This window comes from Tympanuchus pallidicinctus, unplaced genomic scaffold (genome assembly GCF_026119805.1).
Source record: "Tympanuchus pallidicinctus isolate F22 unplaced genomic scaffold, pur_lepc_1.0 scaffold19, whole genome shotgun sequence".
Lineage (NCBI taxonomy): Eukaryota > Metazoa > Chordata > Aves > Galliformes > Phasianidae > Tympanuchus > Tympanuchus pallidicinctus.
The window spans coordinates 5,311,400-5,338,814 of NW_026294710.1; the positions used below are offsets into that span (position 1 = coordinate 5,311,400).

The following is a 27,415-nucleotide window of genomic DNA, read 5'->3' on the forward strand; positions in this document are numbered from 1 at the left end:
CAGGGAATGAGCCTGATTCAGAAGTAATTCTTAACTTACTTCATAGGAAAAAAATGAAGTTGCTCTGGGAAACATATCTTATACATGAAAAAATACAGAAAGAATTGAATCTCTGATTGAGTGATTCAGGTATTTAAATAGCAAAGTTCTGAAGACACCATTCAATGGACAGTGAATTCAATAATTCAGTCCTGTGGCAGGATTAGCATTTGGAGTTTGATGAATGTGGATTTCCCTTAAACTCATCTGACAGTGAAGTTCAGTAGCAACTTCTGTTTATTTCAGTATTAACCTCATTAACCATTTATTAACCTCTAAATCTGTTTGTTAACCTATTTTATATCTTCTCACTGAGCACATAGCCAAACTTTAATTTTCAGACACTGAAATTGCGTGCTATTAAGTGGTTTTTTTTGGGTTTTTTTTTTCAACTTTTTTCTAATTTCAGGATCCCTTTTGCTTCATTTACAGATCACTGATACCTGTATCCAGTACTTGGCCACAGCTTGCAATTATCTCCACTTCTTAGACATCTCAGGTTGCATTAATCTTATTGACAAAGCACTGAAATGTCTTTGGAAAGGGTGTAAGCATCTCCAGATTCTCAAGATGCTCTACTGTAGAAATATTACCAAGCAAAGATACTTCCTAATCTTCATTTAGTTTTAACCTCAAAGCATAAGATCTGTCTTCACTGGTATTTTGCTGCTCCTTTCATCTCCATCTTTCTCCTTCATCTGAGGAGTGGGAAGGGTGGGCAATGCCCACGTGGCTGCCTTAGGATTCTTATGGCTCAGTGTAGGCATCTACATGTCCTACCGTCAGCCTGAAGTGAAGGGAAATAGGGAATCCATCTATCTTTATCACAGAAATTGCTCTGTTAGAAAAGTTTAGGCAGACATGAGGTATCACATGAAGGAAATGTGGAATGTGAGGGAGAAAACCAGGCTGGGCCTCCTGCCCTCAGCCATCATTTTGACTACATTCTTGAGCTTACTCAATGTGTTTGTAGGAGCCTGGGGGAGCCCACATCCCAACAATTAAATGTCAGTGTAGGGATGAAGTGGAAGTGAGCGTTGATGTGGGACTGTGCTCGTAATGTAGCATAGTTACAGTGAATGAATCAAGGTACCATAAGCATAGTTTCATGAAGTATAAGTGAAACATACTACAATTGGAAATAGCAGGTCACCTGCCACCATGTTTCCCCTCTGTTGTAAATGGACCAGCTCTGTTGCTTCTCCATGACATTCAACACCAGTCCATTTTGGTCAGGTTTAGATTTGCGTTTTCAGCCCTGAGTCTGCAAGATGCACACTTCCATTGTGTTTAAGAGCCCTGCAGAGTAATCACCTCACAGCTAGAGCTGCAAAGTGGCCAGACACACCAAAGGTACTGACACTGCTTAGAAAAGAGCTAAAATCTAAGTATGGTTGATATATATGGGTACACAATTTTTTACTTAAATAACATTAAATATATTGGATTATAGAGAGTATCCAATAAGAAGTGTTAACCCCCACATAGAACATTTACAGGACTGGTGTAGATTGAGCACCCCCAGCTAAATCATTCCAGGGTTCAACAGTCACTTCATAGACAACAAAGCTAATGCAGATCCTTAGCAATTTAAAAGATATCTAGTGTGTTTCGTGCTTTCCAAACCCTCCTTGGTTTATTTTCCTGTTTCACCACAGACAATTCTGTTCTCATTACTTTAATTTTTTTTTTACTTGTCAAGCCTCATTTTTGTCTCTCTGACTTAGTTTTCTTAATGTCATCTTAGAATTTCCTTCTCAAAATCTCTACTTCTTTAATTTAATTTAATTTAATTTAATTTAATTTAATATGTGTTAACTATGGAAAGAGTCTTGAAGGATTGGTATGCAACAGTGGTGATTGACAAAAATCATTATAAATGAATTACACTTCATTCACACACACACACACCAAAAAAAAAAAAAAAAAGAGCATTTGAAATACTTTTAATTTCTTCATAAGTTTCCAATCTACAGTTTTTCCCATGTTAAACCTCAGGGGGTTTTCTCCTACTCACAGATTACTGTTGACTTGCTTTTTCTCTCTCTTATACCTCTCTATGGAGCACTAAGCAATATACCAGCCCTTTGGGGCTCCGGTTGCTTCTACATCTTTTTGTACAAGCAATAAGTAATAGGAATGGAAATTCAGTGCCTCCCAATTTGTTTGGTGAGCCACAAACAAAGAGCTGACTTGATTTCTCAGAAACTCACTTGCAGCACTGTAGCTTTTGCAGGATGACGAGGACTGTGGCTCTGCCTCAGAGTCCCCCATGCCACGGATTCCCTGACCATCTTGATTAAACTCTCCTGACTCAGCTAAGGAATTTCCCAATTAGCTATTTTTACTGTAAAGAAAGCCCTAGAGAGTTACAGATTTTTACAAAACAAAAAGCAGCCATGAGACACGTATCTCCACCCAGTGTCATCTTTCTAGTTTATTTGACTTTTCAAACCAGGAAAAACACCACTTTTATTTTCTTGATCCTGACATTTTGGTGTGTGACAGCAGTTGGTTCTTTTCTCAGCTATCCTCAGCCTCCATTCCTTTGCACGTACATTCAATGATAGGAAAGTTTTACCCTGTGCAGCTTGAGTCAGGGACAAAAGCTATCAAGAGGCTCCAGGATGTAAAATAATTCAGCACTGATGCTTCTCTGCTTGTTCTTTCTAACACAGCCAAAGAGCCTCCCTAGACCTAGGCAGGCTGCAGAATGCACTGAACCTATTGGATCGGAGTGGTTTTTCAATTGCTATTAGATGGCATGATATGCAGAAAATAGAAAGGGGATCGCAGTCAGATTTAGATATTTTCCTGTATGTGTCAGACTTTCTAAAAAATCTTTTATTGTAATTCAAGGTCGGTGTTGGGAAGAGAACACCTTTCTGCCAAAAACTACATCAGAAGCTCAGTAAAATATAACAATGATTCTGCACTGTCAGTCGTCCTGCAGCACATTTTTACTGGTGACATCAAAAGCAATGACACTACTGTCACTTACATGTCATCTTATATATTTATAAATTGTGTTTTTTAGTCACAACCAATATTGCTAATGAATTGTAAGCAACAGATTGACATAAACAACAGATCCCTGTTCCTTGTTTTCAGACTGACTTAAAACCTTCTGCTGGCCCTGTGAGTCACAGAATCACAGAATCACAAAGGTTGGAAAAGACCTTCAAGATCATCCAGTCCAACCATCCACCCATCACCAATAGCTCTCACTAAACCATGTCCCTCAACACAAAATCCAAACGTTCCTTGAACACCTCCAGGGTCGGTGTCTCCACCACCTCCCTGGGCAGCCCATTCCAGTGCCTCACCAATCTTTCAGAAAAGTAGTATTCAGAAAAGAGTCTCACAGAAGGTGTTGGAAAAGTCTGTTTTCAGGTGTATTTTGTATTCTGTTGGTGTGAAACACACATTTCAGAGACATTTCATTCCATATTCAAGGAGACAGAAGGGATGGATCTGGAGAACCTGCTAAAGCAATAGAAGAAGTATGCTTTTAATTTGAAGCTGCTCTGCAAAATTTATAAATCATGTATACTTCATTTTGCCAAAGGAATTCCCCATTATTAAACACTACCCAGTCCTAGCAGACATCTCCTAATAGATGAGCCATGCAATCATTGAGGCATATCTCTTGTACTGTGTCATACACTTTTTCAGAGCTTTGTTTTTACTCTTTCCTGAGATTTAAATAGAAAACATATGGATCTACTCTATATGACTCTCAAAGCTTTGCAATGCAGCTTCTTTGGAAACGAGCACAAAGATTGTCCACTCTTGCCAGTACTAGATAGCATTTGATAGCATTCTATTTGCCAGCATACTAGTCTCTACCGCCAAGTTTAAAAAACATCCTATGAACTGATAGCCCATGGTGTTCTTCAGTATCTGGAGGCTAATGACCTTCTAATTAAGCCACAGAGGATCATGGATGATCTGCCTGCAGTATGAAGTGATGATAAAACTTCTTTCTTCTACTAGAGGAAAACAAAGGTAACTCACTGCTCCTTAAAAGGTGGCTTCTGTAGAAAAGGCTGTGCCAGCTTTGATGTGCTTAGGAGTAACCCTGGGGGACGTCATTGGTGTCTAGAGAAACACCACTCTTCATTGTAACAGTCTCCTTAAACTTCATAACTTCGCAAGTACCGCAGGAAGTCAGCTAAGAGCTGAGATAGCTGTAGGTCTCTATTAACCTTTCTGAGTGCCGAATGAATGAGGAAATCTGCCATTGCCATCTGAATTCCTTGCTAGCCAGTGTAGTGCTCTGAGCAAAGGGTAGGTTGTGTGCAACAGTCTGCTTCTGATGAAGAGCAAGAATAAATGCTTCCTTCTTTCTTTTCTGCTCTAATAAGGAGCCAGTTACATTTCTTTTAAAGTCATGACCATTTTGTTAACGAATGACTCATCAACAATTACATTTTTTTGTCTTTGAAATGGAAAAGGCATTGGTTCTTAATAGCTGCAATACATCTGACACTTGGAGAACATTCTGGTTTTTGTTTCGGTTTTGTTTGGTTTGGTTTCTGATGGTTGCTGTTAGTAAGCAGATTGCAAGAGCTCTATTTTCTTGAAAAAGCAAACACTTTCAAATACTATCCAAATATTCAGGTCTCAGGAAGGATTTGGGCATCTGACAGCCTTGTAATCAGAAATGAAGGCAGCCTACACATGAGTTGGTGATGGACTAAGAGTACTCTTCAGTTGAGCAAGCAAAAATTATCATAGTGCTGTCTTCTCACTCACTGTTAAGTTGGTTTTCAGCTGTGACCTGAGTAGAAACTTCACTGCTAAGTGGGGGCTCCTGGAAAGCTACATTTCAGCTTTTGTGTGCACTTGAACTGGATACTCTAAAATAACACTACAGGGTTGACATAGACTTTGGAGCACTTTGGATTGTATGTGGATTTATCATGTTCTGTAACCTGGAGGATGCTTTCTGCTTTTCTTGTCTCCATTTGCTTCTGTAGCTTCACTACATTTTGCCCCCTGTGTAGGTTTTTCTTTTCGATCACTTTTTCTTGATTGTTTTTTTAACCTTTCCTCATTACCTTGAAATCTCTGCTTTTAATTATAATGAACCTGGTAAAATCTTCTGAATCTTGGAACAGCTCGGAATTCAGACCATGAGGAAGAACTGTAAGCTAACTCCTCTTAGTAAAAGGGATTGAAGCTTTGGGTAAGGATTGAATTACGTATTCCAGTACTGCTCAAGCCATGTCTGTGGTTTGAGCTTTATACCAGGAGACACTTGCTTCCAAAGATAATTGTAATTATTCACAGAAAAGATTTTATTCATCAGTGCATTCATTTAAGACTTTATATGAATGAATAAAGAGGCTCTATCATGGTACAGCACATCTTAAGTAAATGATGTATTTTGCCATGTGTTGGTGATTAACGAGTGGCTGTTTCTGGCAAACTAATCAGCTGTAGCTCCAGGCATGGGACAGCGTAAGTTTCCAAAAAAATAGTAACAGCTCCACTCACACACGCTTCAGCCAGCCACTATACATTGCAGTTTCCATGAAAAACAGGAATTTGGACTTGCATGAGTTGATTTTGTTTTATGGCTTAGGGCTTATAGCTCACATAATTTGTGCACACATTCCTCAACGGCAAAGGCCTCCTTAATAGAAAAACAGCTAGAGCCTTGTGTTCGTGGGCTAATACAGAGTGTCAGTGTTGTTTTTTAAAAAATACAAATCCTGCAATGGTGGGAAAGGAGCCCTCCCATCCCACTGCTCGTGGCCCTTTTGCAGCCCTCCTGCTTCCCCAGCCTGCTGCAGGGATGTGAGCAACACAGCTGCACATGGCTGGGGCTGCTGTAACCAGCTTCATGGTTTTCACTTTGGAAAAAGAAATACCAGAATATTACTAATATCGTAGCAGCATTAGTCAGATAAATTTTATTATCTGTCTACTTCAATTCGGATTTTTTTTTCTAGTACTGTCTAGATGCTATGTATTATAATCTCTTATGGGGCTCAGTGGGGAGGAAGGCGGCCTTGCTGTGGCCATGACACATAGATAGGTTGAGCTGCCTGCAGGCGATGCAGGGCTGGCCCCTCCTCAGCAGCACATGAGCACGTTGGGCCCCAGGGAGCTTGCTGGCACGCAGGCAGTGAGGGAGAAGCCAGGGGAGGGAGCTGGGGGGTGGCTGCTCTGTGCAGCTGGGAGCAGGCCAGGAGCCAAGCTGCAGAAGGATGGAAAGAAACGGGCTTTCAAAAGACTGCAAGCATTGGGTCGAGTTCGAGCTCAGGAAGCCAGTGGAAGCTGCTGGGCCGATAGACACCGCGTCTGGAAAGGAGGGAGAGTTGCTCTTGAAGGTCTGTCAGCCAGCAGTCCTGATTTTGCCCCGTATGTGTGTCACTTTATTCACTTCTCGGTGTTCTAACAGAACACTGCAAAGGGGCATGGCCACAGAAGGGACAGACGAGTAGGAATGAGTGACAGCTACTGGAAAGGAGGGACGTGACACAGTCTGTGCTTTTGGACACCATAAATGATTCCTTCCTGGTTCAGCTGCCACAGACTCCCCAGCCCAGCCAGACATGGGCACGCCTGAACAAACTGAGATGAGGACCATCAGGACTGCCACAGGGCTGGAGCACAGGCTGGGAAAGGACAGGCTGAGAATTGGGCTGGTCCAAGTCTGGGAAGACTCAGATCAGAGTGGGAGAGACCATACTGCTGTCTGTGGCACTCTGAGGAGAGGATACAAAAGAGAAGACAAGGCCAGACTCTTCTCAACAGCGCACAAAAGCTGGCATATTTGAAGCTCTGATTACACAGAAGGAAACCACCTTTTAACCGCAGGCCGGTCAAATGCAAATCCCAGAGAGGCTGTGCAATCTCCAGCCGTAGAGCTATTCAGAGCTCACCTAGCAGAGCCATATTCAGAGCTCACCTAGCAGAGCCATATTCAGAGCTCACCTAGCAGAGCCATATTCAGAGCTCACCTAGCAGAGCCATACCCACCTCGTCTGGTGGATCTGTTCTGAAAAAAACACAACTACCATGACTTCCATGGGCCTCTTTCAACTTGATTTATTCCATGACTCTATGATCTAACCAACTATCTTCTTTTATAGTTTCCACACCCAACATCAAGAGATTCAGTTAAGATAAGGAAACTTTTAGTGTTCTTTGTAGAAACAACTTCTGCAAAATATTTTTTTTGTCTTGTTATTTTCTTCTGTTATTGCAGACAAGCTGCCTTGAAATATACTGCCAAACTGGAGCAACAAGACCAAAGGAATGCTGACCCTCCTTCCTGGCTCGGCTATGACAGGGATGGTAACATACCTTCACCAAAAAGCACAAGTGAGAACCTGGTTGAATGAATTCTTCAAAAGTAGAAGTGAAGAAATTATGCACCATCTAGAGTCGAAGTTTGGGTTTGTTTTTTTTTTGTCTGTTTTCCACAAGAACATGAAAAGAACACTGCATTATTTTTTCTTGAAATTAATCAGACTTCAATAACAGACCACATTGGATTAATAAGGATGTTCTGTAAATCTTTCTCACAGGGGCATGCACGCCTTCAAGCAAGACAGCTGCACTGAAACGACATTGCTAACTTTCACATGTTGATTCAAGCTGTCTTCATCTTTCAATGTTAAGAGGTTTTTGTAGTCTCCTGCAGAGTAAGTAATAAATAAATCTGTATGTGTTTAGGGCTTATTTGCCATCAAGGTTCTCCAGGACATAAACACTCAGACTTCCCACAGACCCTCCCCCGTGACACGGCTGGTACTCATCAGGTGCTTCTTGAACGTGCGAGAGCGATGAGGAACGGTGTCCAGGTAGCGGTGACCGCTTTGCCCATACACGACTATGCAGCACATTCAAGCCCTCCTCTACTTCTCAGCAGTCAGCTGCACACTCAGAGCACTAACTCTTATGAAGGCCTCTCGTGCTATGAATTCAGCTCTCTAAGCAAGCCAGTGCCTATACTTTCAGTTCTGAACTGCAGGCTAGCTGGCAGCTGACAAAGTCAGGAGCTTCAAAGGAAGGGGAGCACAGATGGGAAAAGTGCTACAGCCTCATTTTTCTCCAGTTGTAAGAACTCGTCTTCCTATCAAAAGGACAACAAAAATGACACGTGGGGCTTGCCATTTATATCCCAATTACTGATAACCCATTAATCTTTTCTTATCTAGAGAAAAAAAAAAAGTTTCACCTCATTATTAGAACAAGACATTACTCAGATGTCTTTTGGGTAATCTCCCAAACATTTATTTTTCTTCAACTCATTCTTGACCTTAATGTTAGAATTCTAGTGGTCTCAACAGTTACTCATTTAGAAAGAATACCACCACAGTAGCTCTACTGGTAGTGCAACTTTTCTAATGGCTTATTTAAGCTTCTATAAGCAAATAACTAGCTATCCTAATGTTTAATCACAGCAAGTTTTAGAATGCATTATTCTGCTTAATTTTGAACGAGAGGAAATCACATGCTTTCTCACTATGCCCTCCTTTTGATAGCCAATGCAGCAGAACCCCAAAACAAGACCTTAATCACAGATGCTAACAGGCTTTGTAATTAGGGTGAATAATAGAACCAGTAGCAGACTCAATTCTGTGAAATATCTACTACACCTTTTATTTCCAGCTACAACAATTTAGGAGCACTTCTTTCACTTTGTGTCTGCAGCTCATAAAGTATTAGTTTCAAAACTTTTTGAGGAAACCATTACGCATTTATTAACTGCATATCTTTTAACAGTATAATAATATTTAGTAATATTATATTCCTTTTAGTAGTGACATTACTGTTTCATATACTAGAGTATTAAATATATATATAATTTGCCATAGACATCAGAACAAACTGAACACACAATGGGAAACAGAATGTGAAATTTTTTAACCACTCTCAATTAAGTGAAAAAACTGCCCTTGATTGCTGCAGAACATTAGCAAGGGGCAACTATAGCCCTTGGGGAACATCATTTTATAAAGTTATGGTCTACAAACACATATACACAATTTAAAACCTGAACCGACAGTCCGAACTCTTCATTTCTTCTCTCCATCCATTCAGTTGGCAGGTAGTCCTGCATTTCAGCTGTAAAACACAAACTTCAGTACTTCTGTTATAAGGGGCCATATAGAAACAGAAAGACTTTTAAAAGCCCTTTTTATTTTACTGTGCATTTGTAATACGGTAACAAAATCCTCCTCAAAAATCACTGTCTCTTGTGCAGGGTGTATAAACTTCCCTTGCCTTCCTTCCTCCTCTGCCTTTCTGTCTCCATGAGCTTACAATCCTGTCATGCAAGGCTGATGATAAATGGAAATGTAGCAAGGAGATCACAGCTCTCATTTATTAGCTCAGTAGCTTTTACTTTGGGGAACACTGATATGATCTCATATCCAACATCCTGCTTGGTGGAGTGTTCTTCCTTGAAATCAGCCACACCTGTTGCACTTCGGAGTATTTATATCAAAAGCTTTTCTTTTTAGAAAAACTGCAGCATACACAGAATTGCTGAATCAGTCCACAAGGAGGTGATTCAGGACAACATGGAACATGTTTCTGTTTCATAGAAGCAGTTTTACACATACAATGCCTGCTGACAAAGCAGAAACAGCTCAGGGGTTAAAAACAAACAGAAAAACCGGTGATGAATTACAGTTTGAAAGTGGTTTTATCCTGCCCACAATACACATAATTTGATTGAAAAAAGAACTCTATGTTTTGCATAAACAATGGAAGTCCCACAGTAGAAAGATACTTTGCTAAAAAATATAAAATAGTTGGCAGAGCGCAGCTCCTTGGAAGTAAATTTTCATGTTTCCAAAGACCAGGAGGTGAAAGTGCTTTTTTTTCCTAATTTTCTTATTTTAAATGATGACTCCAAACTTTCGTTTGAAAGTTACCAGCTTTTAAGACTGATTTGGTGAGTGGGTCAGGTCACACAAATTCTGCATAGTAAGGCCTTGTAGCTCCTAAAAGGCACAAAAAGGAAACCAGACCCATTAATCACCAGCACTGTCACCAGCAAATCTTGGGTTAAAAAGTCCTCATTTTTAATATCGTTTCTCTCTTACATTAAGAATATGTATCAACAAAGTTTCATAATTCCAGAGAAAATGTTCCTTTACAGTTTCTTGACTTGATTGTTTTGACTATTTTGCCTTTAAGAAATCTTCAGCTTGACAGACTGAATCCAGCTTTGGCTTTTAAGGTACACTTTGCCACTTTGTGTGTCAGCCTTAATCCATTTGTCTTTTTCATTTCTTTGATTCATGTGACCTGGAAAAGAGAGTCCTGCTTAGTTCAATTTGTCACACAGTAAACATACCACCTTCACACCAAGCTCCTTGGAAACATTTCAGACTGTACCAAAATAGTCTTTATGCAATTTTAGCTGGGGCTTCTGACATTTCCTTTTTGATACAGTTCTTTGTATTCATCCCATTTCCCTTAATTTGTTGTTACATTCTTTACTGTGTTATTTATTATAAAATATCATAGGCTAGAAAATATGTCTACATTCAAGGTAGTTTGAAGTTGACATCTCTTTTGTAAGCATGGAAGAGAGATGCTGGTAAGACCCAGTGACCCAAAGGACAAAACATGTTGTCAATATCACTGCTTTCTTATGTCAATGGCTTAAAAACAAAACAAAACTGAGATGTCTGTCTTCTATGTTTCATCTAAACTCAGTAAGAAGGGTCTGAAAACACTCTGAAAACCTCACTCTGTAACAAAGACGAAAGTTGAACTTAACCCCATTTTACAGATCAGAAACTGAGGCCAACAGAGATTAAGTGACCTTCCAAATTTATACAGAAGGTTTCTGACCAAATTGGGAATTAAACTGAGATCTTTTAGTCCCATATCTGTGCCTTTATCAGAAGACCAACCTTCATTTTGGTTTATTTTTACAAAGTGCCTTTTATTGTTATTTCAGCGTTCGTGTAACTGAGTGAATTCTAAGTTTAGAACTAATCTGAGCTTGGAATAGCATGTGAGATGGCAGGGAAGCAGATTCTGAAGCAACTTTGCAAACATGCTCCGCTCTGACCTGTAACAGAGCTGAAGTAAAATTCTGGCCGTGTCAAAAGCAGTGGCAAACCTCCAACTTACATCACTGCATTGGTTTCTACAACTCAAGCCAACATGCAGAATTTTTCAATAATATTTCAGCTTTTTGGTACAGCTAAGTGGGATTACTTGATGGCAATGGGCCAAGGCCAATACTAGCAGGCTGAAGCACGGTTCAGCAATACAGGATTTTCAGAGGAGTCTCATGCTGACCAAGTTCTCCCACTGAATGAAGAAGGATTTCAGTATTCTTTCCTAACAGGCTGCAATGTGCCTTCAGGGATCTCCATGAGGATGTCCCAGTACAACTTCTGCCCTCCTGGTTGCACAAGGTAGCAGAGGCCTCAACTACACCACTTGCTTACTGCATCCTTTCTACCTGAAGGCAGTGGCAGTACGGTAGAATCCACTCCATCTAATCAGGGATTTAAAATACATCTACAATGATCACTACAAAGCCAGGCAATGCACTGTATATGAAATCTGGTAACATCTGAAACAAGGAGAGTCTCCATGTATCAAAAAAAAAAAGAACCAACAAAGTAACACAAAGGAAAATTTCACCTGATCCCTTCACAGAGTTCTGCAGCACTGAAAATGCAGCTGTTTTTCTAAGAGGAGAAGACACAGCATTTACAGGACAAAGACGTTTTCTCAGAAAGCGCCCATTGGAGTGCTTGGCCACAGCCATTTCCTCTCTCGTTTTTTTGTCACCATGTCATGTTGTTCTGTGGAAGGAACAAAGGCTGAAGCACAGAACCAGCCCTGTAGATGATCTCACCCTGCCACATTTCTGCTAAAATTTTAATGGAGAGTTTTGGAGAAACACAAAAACAAACTGAGTCATTTCAAAGCTCAGTTGTAGTCTGAGCTCTGTTTCTCATTTTGTATTTGCTATGTGAACTTAGAAAAATGTTCTGTTCCTTGTGCTTCTTTTGGAGATTTGCCCATGAACAAATGCAGGAATATAAAACTGCCTGCAGCAAACTCAGTATCAAATTCCATTCCCCGCGGATGCAGATCTTCAAAGTATCTTAAGGTTATTAATCCTATTGCAGTAGCAGCTTCAAATCAAGCTTAAGATACTTAAATTGTTTTGTGTAGGAGGTGCTAATCAAGCAACAAAACTGAAGTTGGAGATTTCTTGATCACAATTTGATCTTAATGATACCCAACTGCCTGTACTGTGGGAACGTTAAGCGGGTTTTGAGGATGACTTTTAGCATGATTAAATCACAAAAAAGCATTTCAAAACCCACCAGTCAAGGCAACAGCATGAGCTGAGGGAAAGACAGATGCATCAATATGCTGCATGGCCACCTTCTCAGTATAAAACTTAGGAAAAAGGAAGTTTTTCCACATGTGCCCAAGGCAGAGAAGGTCTTTGCAAAACTTTATGCAGTCGAGAATTGATCACTGATCCGTATGCCTTACTGTAGGCCAGAGAAACTGAAGTAGTTCTATGTTCATATCATAACACGTACAAAGATAAGCAAGATTTTAAATGCTTTTCTCTGGTTTTCTAAACACTGTGGTGCATCCCAAAATTGCTGCATACAGCTTGAGTTAAACACAAGCTGAAACCAATAAAAATCTGTAGGATAGCATCTCATCGAATGCGTTTTTTAAAAGTTGGATGAACTTCTTATTTGACTTAAAGGAATGTAATCTTTTTCCAGATACAACCTGGGCGTTTGTTTGTTTTTTAAGATACTGCTTTAAGGATCAAGGCTTCAAAGAGGGACAGTGTTTAGAGGGACACTGTAAATCTGCAAAACAAAGCTCTTCCCACTTGGACCTAGTGGCAAAGATTCAATAGAAAGTGCTTCTAGAAAAGAAGGGAAGTATTAAGGAAGTGCCTTGAGAACAAAGAAAATAACAAAGGACACAACAGCTAATAGGGTTACTCCTGGGATCAGAACTGAAACTTCGAATGCAGCAGAGACAAATCAGCTGCAAAGTGTGGAAAAGGAGCGCTGTGCTTTCACAGCTGCTAAGTTTCAGAAGAAACTTAGGTTTCAGCTGAGGGCTGTGACACATGTTCTTTCAGTTATTTCCCTTTTAGAGGCAAGTTGCTTGCCTCACATTATTCACTCCCCCTTCTACTGTGTTTGTGTTTAACTCTGGAATTCAATGCAGCAAAAAAAATTATCTTAAATAATACAAATTTCTGATAACAAAAGCAAATAATACACCCATAAAGATTTGCAGATGGTGTACAAAGCTCATAGAGCTCATGCAGTCAGCTCTCTCCTCGCATCCTGGATAAACCAATCCTTGAAGCAAAACTAAAGGTAAGCCCACAGTACTACATAGGCAGCTCTCCCACTACTGCTGGATGAGGAGCCATTCTGTGAGAGATGAGAAGACCTACGTAGGAAACAATCTGTCTAAATCCAATAAGGCCCAGACAGGAATCCAGTCCTAATCTCAAGCAGACATGAAATCCTTATTATTTCACTGCATGCCCAGTTGCTCTGAAGGTAAAGGTGCTCCTCACCACAGTCGTGTTGGAGAACCAGGCAGGGTAGAAAGACATGAACTGTGTTATAGGAGAAACCTGAGAAGTCAGAAATAGAATGGTGGCAGTGACACCCGTTCTACCAAAGGGATCCAGTAGTTGGAGTCACTTTCTCCAGAAGCAAATGAGGAAGGCGGGTATAGAATGTGTTCCTAGTGATGAAAGAATAACTGGAGATGGGTCAACGCATACTGTAGAGGCAACATGTGTCTGGAAGCTTTTACAAGAAAAGAAGATTAGAAAACAGGAGATTCTCTCCATCACCAGGACAGATACAGTGGGAAAGGCCTAAGTTAACGTGAAGGAAAGAGTCCTGGTTACTCTTGTGCATGGTCAACAGGTGACATGGCTCAGAGAAGCAGCCTTCAGATAAGGCTCAGCGAGGTGTTAGTGCTGTAGACTGATGAGATTAGACCCCAAACTACAAACTCTCTGAACTCTTGCAACTGTTGTCATGTTGGCTAAAATAAGGGAGCAGATATGCTTCTTGACTTGAAAGAAGATAAGCATTCACAAAGAATATGTTTGTTATTAGTAAAATAACAGAAAAGTATGAAGGGACTGGCTTGTCAGCTTGAGAAAGTACCAGTGGGATGTGGTAACATGTAAATACAAACATCCACAGCCACTGAGGAGCACCTGTGACACGGTGGGACTTGGACCAAAGACACTTGGTGCTGAAAGCCATATTGAGCAACTGACCACCAAAGTTAAAAGCTCACTCAGCTCCAAGCAGATGGATGGCACCATGTCAAAGGTTGCTGCTGGATATCAGCTTGGCACTAGGACTGGGCCGGGGGAGAGAAAGATCTGGAATCAGATGAGTCACTGGCACCACTGAGAGACAGAAGATTCACATGTTGTAAAAGATGGATTATATTCCAGACTATTCGATTTGGAAATTGACACCATCAAGGAATGACTGCAAGACTTTTTTTCCAGCAAACTTAAATTGTCAAAACATAAGCTTGCAATGTAAGCATGTCAATAGCTGCATTCATTTACTCCCCAGATTCATCCACACACATGCTTCATAACCTTCCTTGCAATTACTTTGAAGTTGTGGGGAGCAGATGGCCACATCAGCTTGGAAGAAGAGGAAGTAGAGATGAAAGCAGTCTCCAATGTATTTTAATCTGACATGCTTGCCTAGGTCCTTCTTCAAAACCTGCTACAGTGCAAGTACTGTGACCTTTCCAGACCATTAGTTACTACTGAAAAGTTTATCCTGCTATTTAGCTAAGCTTTCTTTACTGTAAAATCAAATCATAATTTCTAGTTCCATCACCAGTGGACAGAGGACATTTTGTTTCATCTCTGCAGCAATTTCTGACATAGTAGAGAAGTGCATCTTCCCTCAGACTCCTTTTCTTAAGAAGAAAATAGCACTTTTTTTTTTTCCTTTTTAAATCTCCCTCCCATAAATGATGTTTTTGACCTCTGAGCTTATGCTCTCTTTAGGATTCCCTACGGTTCCTCATATCCTTTTTGAAGTGGACTACTCGAAACTGAACACATTCCAGCAAAGTATTACTAATGCCAAGTAAAGCCAAAGGATTATTTTGAGTTTTACAGAACAGTCCTGTTAATATACTATTATGTTTGGGTGGTTTTGTGTTTTTTCAACTGCATAACATTATTGCTTCCTGTTTACTCAAATACTCCTCATCTTAGGAATGCATATGTTCCTACCTCCACACTTCAAACGTAAAAATGATATACTGGAAAAATGGCTTAAAATGTAAACAAATCAGGATTATTTGAATGTTCATCAGTTAATTTAACATGTTTGTAGCCTCTTTGGCTTGGGAGTCTCCTAATTACCTTATCTGCTTAAATTACAGAATCAATTACTGCTACCTCTCCCGTTACCATATGTAGTTCCGGACGTAGTTAATGGTCTCTACAGGCTTCTTAGACAAGCTGATTCCTGGATAAAAGCAAGCCTGGAGAAATGGGGAAGGCACACACATCTGCAGGAAGGGCTATGAGTTGCAAGAAGCTACAGAGCCTACTTGACAAGGACATCCTCTTTTCCTACCCTCTTTGCTATGTGAAGGAAAAAAAAAAGTCTTGACATGATTATTATTGTAAATTACTGGTTTTACTTAAACATTCTCAAACGAGGCAGGAAAAGAAATGCTTTCACAGATGGAAGTTGGACCAGTGCTTAGCATGAAAAAATCTGTTTTTATAACTTTCATTGTACCATACTACAAGAGTGCCTTACTGATGGCAATGGAAACAGATCCTTATTCCCGCAAATTACTCTGAGGAATAAAATACCCGGCATGTTCTCTGGTTCCATCCCTTCCCTGACAAGCATGCCAGCTTTGTAGGCAAGTCCCTCACTCTTCTGAAAGAGAAAACCTTTTGATAGTTTCATCACTCTGCGTCTGAAGTGCTCACTTCTTTTATCCTTTTGATTTGATGAAATCCACATCATTTTTCCTCAGCTGCCTTGCAAAACCCCGGATGTGATTGCTCACACGGCCTTACTGTGCCACCTTCCTCACTCCTGTGGAAGCAGGAGCCTTGAAGCAAGATGAGGACACAGGTCATACCTGCCCTAACAGCAGGAGGGAAGGCTGTGTCACATAGTGCAGGTGACCCAGGTGCATATTTACTCAAGTCACAGAGTTCTCACTGGAAAACCTCCTCTCTCATATCTCACACAATACTCCCAGAGTCAAGAACAGCTTCCTGAAAGCAGCCAGTTCCCATCTCATCCACATGAAAACTGGCTGGTTTCTGAAAAGACATCTATTTTTAAATTAACCTCTGAGCTCAGAGCTGCCATGCCTCTTGAAGTTTTTGGGTTTTTTTTCTCTAGTTGGCAAAACTCCTCTCCCTTCCCCACTTGTACTTCTTTAGTTGCAGCAGAAAGACATCCATCATCTCTGTACCTAAAACTTCAACAATAAACAATGCTTTCATAATATAGAAACAGCATTAAATCCCTTTTAATTATTTGAGAATCTACACTTATAAGAAAATTCCCAAATATCAGCTTCTAAAAGAGATTGTTGGGAATGAGAAGACAGGTGCTTGGCTGCAGAAAGAACGCAGCATCCCTATGACGAGAAGCAGGAAGCTTCCCCCTTGCCATGTCAAAGGAACATTACTGGCTTGGCAAAGAAAGTACAATTTTCAAAGGAGTAAGAAAAGGAACCAAGCATACCTCAAAACCCATTAATTCATCTTCCTTTAGGTTTGGTACCTTTTACAGAGAAGAAAAGGGCAGAATAAATCTGCTAAAAATCATTGGATATATAAGAAAATATTTAAGAAAGCTAAATGCCCAGTGTAGGGCAGATGAAGATGAATCACTTCAGCCCAGCACTATACCCTGCAGAAAATCTGTTCCAGGGTCTGTTTTCCATTTACCTGTATTCTGACAAACTTATACGTACATTTTATAGACTTCTTGTGCAACTCCTCTTTGAAAGCAATCAATGAGCAGTGGCCAAATGCTGCTGCCTCTGCATAATTCCTGATTATTTCTGTGGCTTTGGGATACAAATATCTGAGAATTAACTAATTGGAGCTAACCTGCCAGAATCGTTTAGATACGGTATGGTAGACTGAAAAATTGCTTCTGCTTCAGAGTTGATGGCACTACAAAAACACTGAGTGGACTGCAAAACCAGAGAAGCCTTTGAGCTGTGTATAGCTGAAACAGTAATTTTATCTTTAATGCTGCCAGAGTAGGAGGATGATTAGCAACAAGGAAATGCATTGCTCTGCTGCTGAGGCGCTTCACCACCTAGAGCCTTGTTGGAATCAAGGGCCCTTCCACAAGTTACTGAGGAGTTTTAAACAAGGTTTTAAAAAAAATTATATTTTATAATCAGTAACAAATTTAGAAGCACATTACTGTTCAATGCAGGAGGAGATATGTTCATACATTTCAAGAGTACAAGCAGGTTACGTACTATTAACATACACTTCTAACATTTCTTACCTGTGAGAACTCAGGAGTTATTACTTTACATGGGAGAGGAAAAGAAATTTTGAAAAGATTTTCTTAGTTTTCAAACAAAAGAAAACTCAGAGCCTCACCCGTCTGTTACTGTATCAGATCACACTGACATAATGCTTTCAAAAACAAAGCTGGAGCCTTCAACACATTATATTAGCATTGCCTCTTGAGCAAACTGAGTAATTGGTAACAGTAAGAGCCTCAACTTGGAGATGGACATGTCTGGAGAAGAGCAGACGTACACACCCAGACAATGAAAAGTGTAACTGCTTTCTAACGCAGGAATCAATAAGACTTGGGATTCCCAAATCCAATTTTAAGTCTGTTAGAAGAATGTTCCCAGTAACCGCAGACACCTTTTCACGGATCCTTTATTCTGTATTTCAGCTTCTGTTCCTAGCCACCTCCCACCCATCACTTCTCAAACTACCCCACCCTGTTTAACATTCATACTGTACATTTATAAACATACCTTTTAATTCACCCTCCTGCCTATGCAGAGAAAACTTTTCAGTGTATTTTTAATTGATAGTCTCTGGCAATTTATTACATGAGTTTGCTTAAGGCAACAAAGCCCTGGCTTACATCCCACAAATTCAATGGAATAATGTTGAGAGTGAGTTTAACATCTAAGATGTTAAAAAAGCAGTTGTTTGCATTCACAATCATTTACCGAACAAAATGAAAGAGCCACCTAAAAACAAGGAGAGTTCAATGGCACAAGCAAATATCTGAAATCTGAAACAGATGAAACAAGAAGAGGAGCAACAAGCTCATAAGAAAACGTGGATGTCTTTGACTGATGCCAGACAGACGTTTAATGGTAGCCAAGCTAAGTAAGCCTTACCACTTAAAGTTACGTGATCATCTTTGGAGGCACGCCGTGTCTCTTTTAACTCGATCTCTGAGCTCACATCCACTTTTCTTCCAGACAACTCTAAGTAGGCTTTGAGAGAGGCAGGTACCTTGACTGTTATAGAACCTGACAGATTTAAATGAAAGCTTGTTAGATTAACATTGAGATCAAAGCATGAAACAGGCCATTATACAGCGAATTTGAGGCAAACAGTCCTTCAGACACTTTAACCTCTTTTTTTCTGTCATGAGGTTAATAAAGATAACTTCATTTCTCATAATCAGAATACTGTACGTCACATATAAAATAGAACCGCAGTATTTCTTCAGGCAGCATGAGAATTCACACTGCCATACATTGCCAGAAACAGCTCTTGCTAGAGGACGTTATTGCAAGGGAGGCCTAAGGAAGCAAATAAAACAAGTAACACAAGTATTATGACTCTGGTTTCATCTTACAGTTGTGTATTTGCACTCCTGAGCATGGACACAAGGTTTGATTTAATGAGTAATCCAGTGTTGTGCACGCAGCACAACACAAGAATGTTAGAGAAGAACTGCTCCTCTGCAGTGATGGGATCCCGCTTGTGTACTGTTAATGCTGGCAAAAAAAAAAAAAAAAAAGGGTCTATATGTAGGAATCCTTTTTCCTCTAAATAAGTGCTTCTGTGCAGCAGATTGAATGCAAATACTGGGCCCCCAACCTGCCAATGTTCATCATATTTGGAATTACTCAATTACAATGTTTGGAAGCTGCACACTGCACACTAAAATACTAAAACTAGCAATAATCAAAATACGCATTCTACATACATACTCCTTAGTTTCTACCCACCTCTAACATTCACTTTGGAAAAAAATAAGACATTTTCACACTTTCTTTAATTACATTCAAAAAGCTGAAGCAGATCACAGTTACAAAACTGATGTAATGGCTGCGTAGCAGCGTGAAAGCAACCCAAGCTATGCAGTTTACATTTGCATAAATCCATTGCCTGTCACACTCCTGAAGAAATAACTGCCAAGACTTTAGGCCTAAATTTTGCTGGATACACAAAAGCAATAGGATAAAAGAGGAAAAAGTCTTTTCCTTGGTCCTCCCCTCTGGGAGCAGCTCAGTGACGTGACTCATAAAATCCAACACATGCAACTCGTTTATCACAAATAGGACATTTTCTACTCGGCAGCTGTCAGCAGTTACTCCGAAGTTACATAGTAAATGAAAACAGAACTTTATCAACTTTGCCTTAACTAAACTGTACTGCCAGAAGAGCCATCAGGCAGTGTTTTCAAAATAACATTAACTAGCTTTTGTTAAATACATTCTTCTTTGCTACTAAATCAAAGAGACATGACTTAGTGATTCAAAACGCAACTCAGAAATAATATAAAAATAAATTTACTCAGACCAATGAAGCCAGAACGGCATATAAAGAAGAATGGCATAAATGATTCTAATCCGTTTTTCTCATTATTTCCCTTGTGATTAACTGCTACATGTAATAGGGCGTAAGATTATCTCTCAGATAACCAGAGGAAACTACCAAATACCACATTCATTTAAAACTGTCTGACATCATGTTAACATAAAGAGTGCTGTAGTTTTGGATTTCTTCGCTTGTTTTGCAAAGTTAGGGCTAACAAGATATCTTTAGTGCTTAGTTATTCACAACATCATCTCTTCTGAATGGCAAAAAAGATAAACTCTAGGAGTGTGCAAAGTTACAGTGAGTAGACAGGAGGGGAAAAAAGCCAGGAAGAATGGTAGAGGGCACTCTCACATTTATTGTTCTGCCTTCCTGGTTCAATAACAGAACATTTCATCAACAAAAAGCAGTGAAAAGAAATGTCAGTGTATGTTGGTCATCAGTGAATATGCATGTAATATATACCAGCAGCATGGATTACGCTGTATTCAAGACAAAGATAACCCATGTCAACTCTGCAGAATTCTACTGAATAGATCACCAAGAGAAAGTATTTAACCATGAGGTAAAAAAGAACACAAATTACCAAAAATCATGTAATAATCATTCTAAACAGACAAAAAAAACACAAAAACAACCGTAATCTTCTTTATTTTATATCATAAATTGCCATTTAAAAAAAAAAAGTGCTGCAGTTTTCTAACCTTTCTGGGATTTCAGATCCACTTCTCTTAATTGACTGACATAAACATCTATTGCCCCATGAAGTGTAGAAGCTTTTAGACTTCCATCTGATGAATCTACAAAAGAAAAAAAAAGATGAAAGGATTCGTGTACATTTAGAAAGGTGCTATTGTTCACTTTTAGAAAAAAATTTGCAGTAATCTTATTTTTACCCTTTGAACTAACTTCATAAATTCCTGTATGTTTAATATTCGCTGTTAATTTAATGAATCCTCATAAAAAGACTTGGGTTGGAAGGGTCCTTAATGCCCACACATCCCCACCCCCTGCTGTAGGCTGGCTGCCCCCCAGCAGCTCAGCTGCCCAGGCCCCATCCAACCCGGCCCTGAGCGCCTGCAGGGATGGGGCACCCACAGCCCTTGAGTAAAGAATTTCCTCTCAACATCAAACTGAAATCTTCCCTTTTAGTTTAAAACCATTCCCCTTTATTCTGTTGCTATCTAACCACGTAAAAGACTACTTTGAAGCACTGAATGTCAGACTTTGCTGAGAAAAACAGGCTTCTGATCAAAACTTCTCTTTCCAAACCAGAATTATAAGCATGTCCACCTCCTAATACAAGGATAAGTTCATATTTGTATGGACTATCTGAACTATTTTAGTTGTCCACTAAAAAACTGCACTAAAAACCACTCTGGGCAGGGCAGCTTTACCCACAGAAATACCATAAGCCAAGGACCAGCAGTTGTGCATTGCAATGTGGTGACAGAAGAATTTCTGAAGTAACTGCTGCAATTTAACATGCATAAGAAAACAACATTCACTCTTTGCCCTGGAGTAAATAGGCACACACTTTCTTCTATAGCTCACTAGCTGCCATTTATGAAAGCAGAACTTTCTGAAAAGCCCTATTCTCAAACAGAAAATATTTATTAAAGGCTACTTCTCAGGTATACAAACAATGTGCAATCTATTCCAATTGGATTTACACACACTTTTCCACAATATTACAGAGTTCACTTTTGAGCTACCAAACAGACCTACTGCTGATAAAAATTGCAAAAGAATTACAAAGCAACTCTAGAGAAGCGTGAAGAAAAATCACATAATTTAAGTGAGCAAATTAGGAAGACTGCTAGAAGTGAAAATATTAACCAAAAATATCTTGAAACACGGAAGAAGAATATTTTCCTTAGTTTCCACTAAGTAAATAACAGAAGAAGAAGCACAGTCATGTTTTCAGAGGTAGCTAAAACAACAAAATCAAACCTGACTAAAATTTGTCATTTCAAAAGTGAAAATATTCACTGGGGAATAAACTCAATTAATCACAACAAGGATGTCCACCATTAATGCCTCAATCTCACATCTGCAGCAGATGTGGAAGATCAGTGTATTACAAGAAAACATGGAAAGGGATTATTATCCCTCAGCTAGAAGTGAGTTCTTTGTAAGGAAAAGCAACAAAAAAGTGGGCAATCCTGATTTAGACAGCTGAGAAACTGACACCATCTTTGGCCAACAAGAAACCTGTAAAAGCTGGAACTGGCTGTGAATGTTTTTCCCATGCAGTGGATTGTATGTAAAAGGAATACTGTTCCAGCTCTGAAAGAACAAATAAACTCTTTGTTACCCGAAATTAATTAAGTGGATAAGAGATTTTGCTTGGGTAGGTCACAATTAAGCATTTTCTTGGTAACTTTTTTAAAGTTTGTAATATTTAAGTTTGAAAATGACAGTCACAGTGAAACAGTTAATGTTTACATGAGTCAAACTTCTAATAAAAAAACTGGTACCAGCAGATAGACATTTTCCCATAAAGAACTATTTTATTTTTTGCAATCAAATGTAGTAACAGCCTATCACTGAATATCCATGAGTACAAGGGTGAATAGCAATAGGATAAGGAAGAATGGTTTTAAACTAAGATGGGAGATGTAGGTTAGATAGTAGGAGGAGGTTTTTCACACAGAGGATGGTGATGCACTGGAACAGGTTGCCCAAGGAGGTTGTGGACGCCTTATCCATGGAGGCATTCAAGGCCAGGCTGGATGTGGCTCTGGGCAGCCTGGTCTGCTGGTTGGTGACCCTGCACATAGTAGGGGGGGTGAAATTGGATGATCGTGGTGGTCCTTTTCAACCCAGGCCATCCTGTGATTTTATGATCCATATATCCCTGACAGAGTTTGTCATCAACAGATACAGGAAAAATCCAATCTCCAATCCTTCTTTTTTAAACAAAGCATATTATTAGTTCTTTGCTCTGTGAAGAAGCACCATCCTGTTGTGATGGGAAACTGCTACTCCAGGGGGAGCTGCTCGCAGTCTGGGCAGCACAGCCAGCTGATGGAACTTTAAAGAGATCAACAGAAACAATAGGAAACATGTTTTAGGCGAACAACCAAATGTGATTGATAGAAAAAGTTTTATGGACATCAAATCAGACACTGAAAGACGTAAAGTTGCCCATGACTTCTACAAAGCCCATCTTTTTTAATGCTGCTTAAGGTTTGCATCTCTATATGTAAATAAGTGGGAAACAGGAAGATGGCAGAACAGGAAAAGGGGTTAAAAACAGAGATGACAAAGTTCTACAACTCAAATAGGTGAATTCAAATAAATCAAGATTTTAACAAGAAAAATTACCTAACATTAAATAAGAGAATCTAGAAGGACAGAACAGTTAATAGAGACAATATACAATTCACAATTCAGACACAACAGAAGTGAGACAATTAGTTTTTATGTGTAAGTATATATCCATCATTAACTGGGTTTTAATGCAAATAACAGGAGTAAAAACAAGAAAAGGAGCATACTTTAAAATTCAGTTTCCTAGGGACTGACAGTTCAAGAGGAAATACAAGGATGAATTGTTCTGCAAAAAGAACAGATGATTACTCTTGAGCGACCTCAACTATTTAAGAATTTACTACTACTACTACAAAAAGTTAGTTTTTAAGCTTTAAGAAAAATAACTCTGTTGTAGTAAACATCAGCTATGCTAAATTTATAACAACAGCAAATGGAGACAAACCTGTTGCTAACAAAGCTGTCCAGAACATTTTTCAACCCCTAATTTCCACACAGATTTTATAACTGTAACCATTGCTTTTAAAGGCCATATTCTGTTGTGAATAACCTGTTCTGCTGGCAAAAAAAAAGAAAATAACTGCACTATTCCATCCTGCACCACAATGCAATGTGTCAAGTATGACTTCATCTTGATAAGCCTCTGACCTAATGTAGGTCAGGTAGGATCTTTCAGAATATCCAAACTCATGAGGGAAGAAAGCAATTAAATATATATATCAATTGTTTTTCCATTTGTGGCAATTATGAAAAGCTTTCAGACATTGTATCTGTATGAGGGAAAATACTGCACGTTAGAGGTTACCAGAACTGGATCATACTTGGATGCCTAGTTTTATTTTTCCTGCCTGCAATTCAGACTAGTTAGCTCTGCACTGGAACAAAAGCATCCCTTTGTGGGTGAAGCAATAGGACAAGGGGGAATGGATTTAAAGTGAAAGAGGAGAGGTTTAGTTTGGATGTTAGGAAGAAATTCTTCACTCAGAGGGCAGTGAGGCATTGGCACAGCTGCCCACAGGAGTGGGTGCTCCATCCCTGGAGGTGCCCAAGGCCAGGTTTGATGGGTTCCTGAGGAGCCTGATCTGGTAGACGTTAACCCTGCCCATGGTAGGGAGGTTGGAACTAAGTGATCTTTGACTTTGTCCCTTCCAACCCAAGCCACTCTATGATTCCATGAAGTGTGTATACTTCATTTTTCACCTATAAAGGTATGGGTATTGACAACTGTTGCAAGATGTACATTCTGCAAATACATAATCTGTTATTAAAAGTTCTAAAAAACATATTGCTTCAAATAAACTAGGTATCTAAAAGTTAATATTGTAACAATATTGGGAATTTTCATTGTCATTACGTAAGAAGCAATGAATCATCACAGCATCATCAGCATCACTTAGTGTTTGAACACATCCAAAAGAAAAAAATTTGTGGTTTTCTAAGCTGCAAGGAAAATGACACTACACCCAGACAACACCTACTTTTACTGTATACTCAAAACCATTAACTGTTTTCTCCAGTACATAAGCTCTGTCCAAAACACACTCTACATTCAACAGGACATAAAGAAAGGGAAGAGGAAAGAGAAAACAGAGGTAATAACTCAGTAAGTATTAAAGTATTAACACACAGCAGACTAAGTTTTTTGTTTTATTATTAATTTCCTTTTTTTTTTTTTTTTTTTTTTTTTTTTAAATAACCTGGCACCTGGGGGATGAGAAAATGCAGCTGACTACAATCTCTCTCTCCGGAGAGCAGGATCCTTTGTAAAAGATGGTGTAGGGGAAAGCATGGGCACAAAGGAAAAAGAATTTGCCATCAGCAGAGCCAGGGCCTAGTTCTGAGATAGGAGACTGGAAGACAAAGGCTGCTTAAAATGAGGACAAATACATTAACACATTTCACATAGATGGCAAAGACTAGATCAACTGAAGCTGAGACACAAGGGTGTGCGTGGTTAACACATACGTATTTTAAAGTATACATGAACACTACTGTAGGATGGTACAAAAAAAATGGCCTTGATGGAATTCTGAAATAAGATTTTTGATTTAAAAATTCCCATAGAGTACATTTTAAAAATCAAATGCTCAAGGAGAGGGGAAAAAAGAAATAATCAGATGCAACCTTGCTAAATAAGCTGTTTATTGTTTAATTTTTCAGTTGTCCAAAACAAACAAACATTGTTTTTCACATTCAAAGACCTCTCAAAATAAGATTCCAGTATTCTGCCTCAATGCTAGAGAAGAGAACTACCTTATGAGAACATTCTTAAATCAGAAGTCTTAGATACTTCAGCTCACTTTCATGTGAGGATCATTCAGAAATAGTAAGGAGATACTCTGCATATTTTCAAGAAAATTGAAACTGCTGTAATTGCTAGGTTTCAGGTCATTTAAGACAGTGAGTCTACCATAGGAAGTCACTGAAGCCTTTTGGTCTTCCAGTATTGGTTGCTGAAGAAAGAAGCTGGCAGAATAATGCCAATGGACACTGACATCCATAAAAGGGAAAAAAACAAAAAGATAAGGGATTTCTTGGATGTTTATATACATTCCTGCTTTCCAGAGTAAGTTCCTGGTGTTTATAAACCAGTGTCAATTTGCCATCAAACCTGTAAGCCATTTCCCCTGAGTTAAAGTAATACCATAAGAATTTTCTCTTTATTTTTTTGAGCTGGTAGAGGAAAATCTGGTCTGGCAGCAGAGTAGAGAATACATAGTCAGACAATAACAATAACATTGAGGAATAAACAAGTTTTAGCTGGAGTGAACACAAGTCAGCCTTGCACCCTGGCAGAAAAGAAGGCCAATGGTAACCCTGACAGTATCAGCTGCAGCATAGCCAGTATACTAAGGGAAGGGACTCACTCAGTACTTGCTAGCCACGTCTAGAATACAGCATCTAGTTTTAGGGCTCCTGATAAAGGAGAGACATCAATCAACTAGAGAGAACTCAGTGGAGGAACACCAGATAGTTGGGGTCTAAAGTATTTCCCAGTCAGGAGAGGCTGAGGGCTTATGCAGCCCACAGAACAGGCAGCTTCAGAACCTGACAGTTAGCTCCCTACTATCCATGAGGAAGCAATGAAGATGTCAAAGACAGTCCTCAGAATGGAAAATGACAAGAATACAAGGGACAAAAGGCTTAAGCTGAATCATGAAGGATTTCATCTGGATGTATGGAAAATCTTTTTCATCCTGAAGGCAATTACATCCTGGAACAGTTTGCCCAGGGAAGCTGTACAGTCTGCATCCTCGGAGATCTTCGAAACTACAAGATAAAGCCCTGAGCAACCTCACAGCCAGCACTGCTCGAAGCACTAGGGTTGGACAAGACAACCTCCAGAGGACCCTTCTAACACTCGCCATTCTGTGCCTGACTTCCTGAAGACTCTTCCAACCTCAGTTTTTCTATGAACTTAGCAAATAAGAGTTTTAAAAGATCAAACAAATTCTTAAAAAAAAAAAAAAAAAAAAAAAAAAGCTGTCCACTGTTTTTTGTCGTTTAGATTTCTAATAGTTATTTTAAGTAGTAACATGCAGTAGACTTCAAAACAGTTGCTTCAAATTAAGTGATCCAAAATCCACAGAACAAGCTAGAAGTAAAACGCTTCTAGTGAAGGGTTGGCAAACAATTTAGTTAGTGACTAACAAAGCTCATGGTATGGGAAAAGGCATTGTCACTACTTTCATATTTTAACAGTAACAGCGTAGAACACTAACACATGCTAGATACTTAAAATTACACTGAAGTTTGGAGAGAATCTTTAAACATATATTTACACAAACATCCCAAAATAAAAAAAATACATGAGCTGGATAAAACTAGTCTAAAAACAACAACAAAAATTAGAGTGAAAGACAACACTGGTTTGCTGTTTCAGGAGTATAGGAGTATGCAAGAGATTCCTCAAAATTGTGTTGTTTTTTTCCTTGAATAGTTTGAAAATAAACACAGCATTCTCAACGGTGCTTTGCCTATTAAATAAACCTTCCAGAAGGGTACATCCTCAAGATCTATAAAGGGTAGTATTTTTCATTTATCTGATAGAATTATTATTGCAGAGAATTAAATAATTATATACATAGGAAAACCCAACTGAGGATGTCAGAAGATGCAAGTTTCTCTTCCTATTTCTATCAGCAAATGTCAGTTTGTTGGACAGTCAGAGAGTTATCTTGTGGCATTAATTCCTCATGTACAAAAATCTAGCAAATAAATTTTACATTTTCAAGTTTTCAG

The 27,415-nt window shown here is 39.2% G+C and overlaps 2 protein-coding genes across 2 annotated transcripts in view; one reads left to right on the forward strand and one right to left on the reverse strand.

Annotated features, from left to right (window-relative positions):
- The window catches only part of FBXL13 (F-box and leucine rich repeat protein 13), a gene marked incomplete at its 5' end in the record, with an annotated part of 73,790 nt that extends 66,378 nt beyond the window's left edge, over window positions 1–7,412 (forward strand). The window contains 2 exon segments of the mRNA XM_052680790.1: window positions 472–635; window positions 7,262–7,412. Coding sequence (XP_052536750.1) covers window positions 472–635; window positions 7,262–7,412 — 315 coding nt within the window.
- Window positions 7,413–8,635: 1,223 nt separating this feature from the next.
- The window catches only part of FAM185A (family with sequence similarity 185 member A), a 41,333-nt gene continuing 22,553 nt past the window's right edge, over window positions 8,636–27,415 (reverse strand). Inside the window, exons 6-8 of the mRNA XM_052680917.1 lie at window positions 20,602–20,697; window positions 18,463–18,597; window positions 8,636–10,317 (exon numbers count right to left, since the gene is read on the reverse strand). Coding sequence (XP_052536877.1) covers window positions 10,202–10,317; window positions 18,463–18,597; window positions 20,602–20,697 — 347 coding nt within the window. The 3' untranslated portion in view covers window positions 8,636–10,201. The remainder of the gene's footprint in view (window positions 10,318–18,462; window positions 18,598–20,601; window positions 20,698–27,415) is intronic.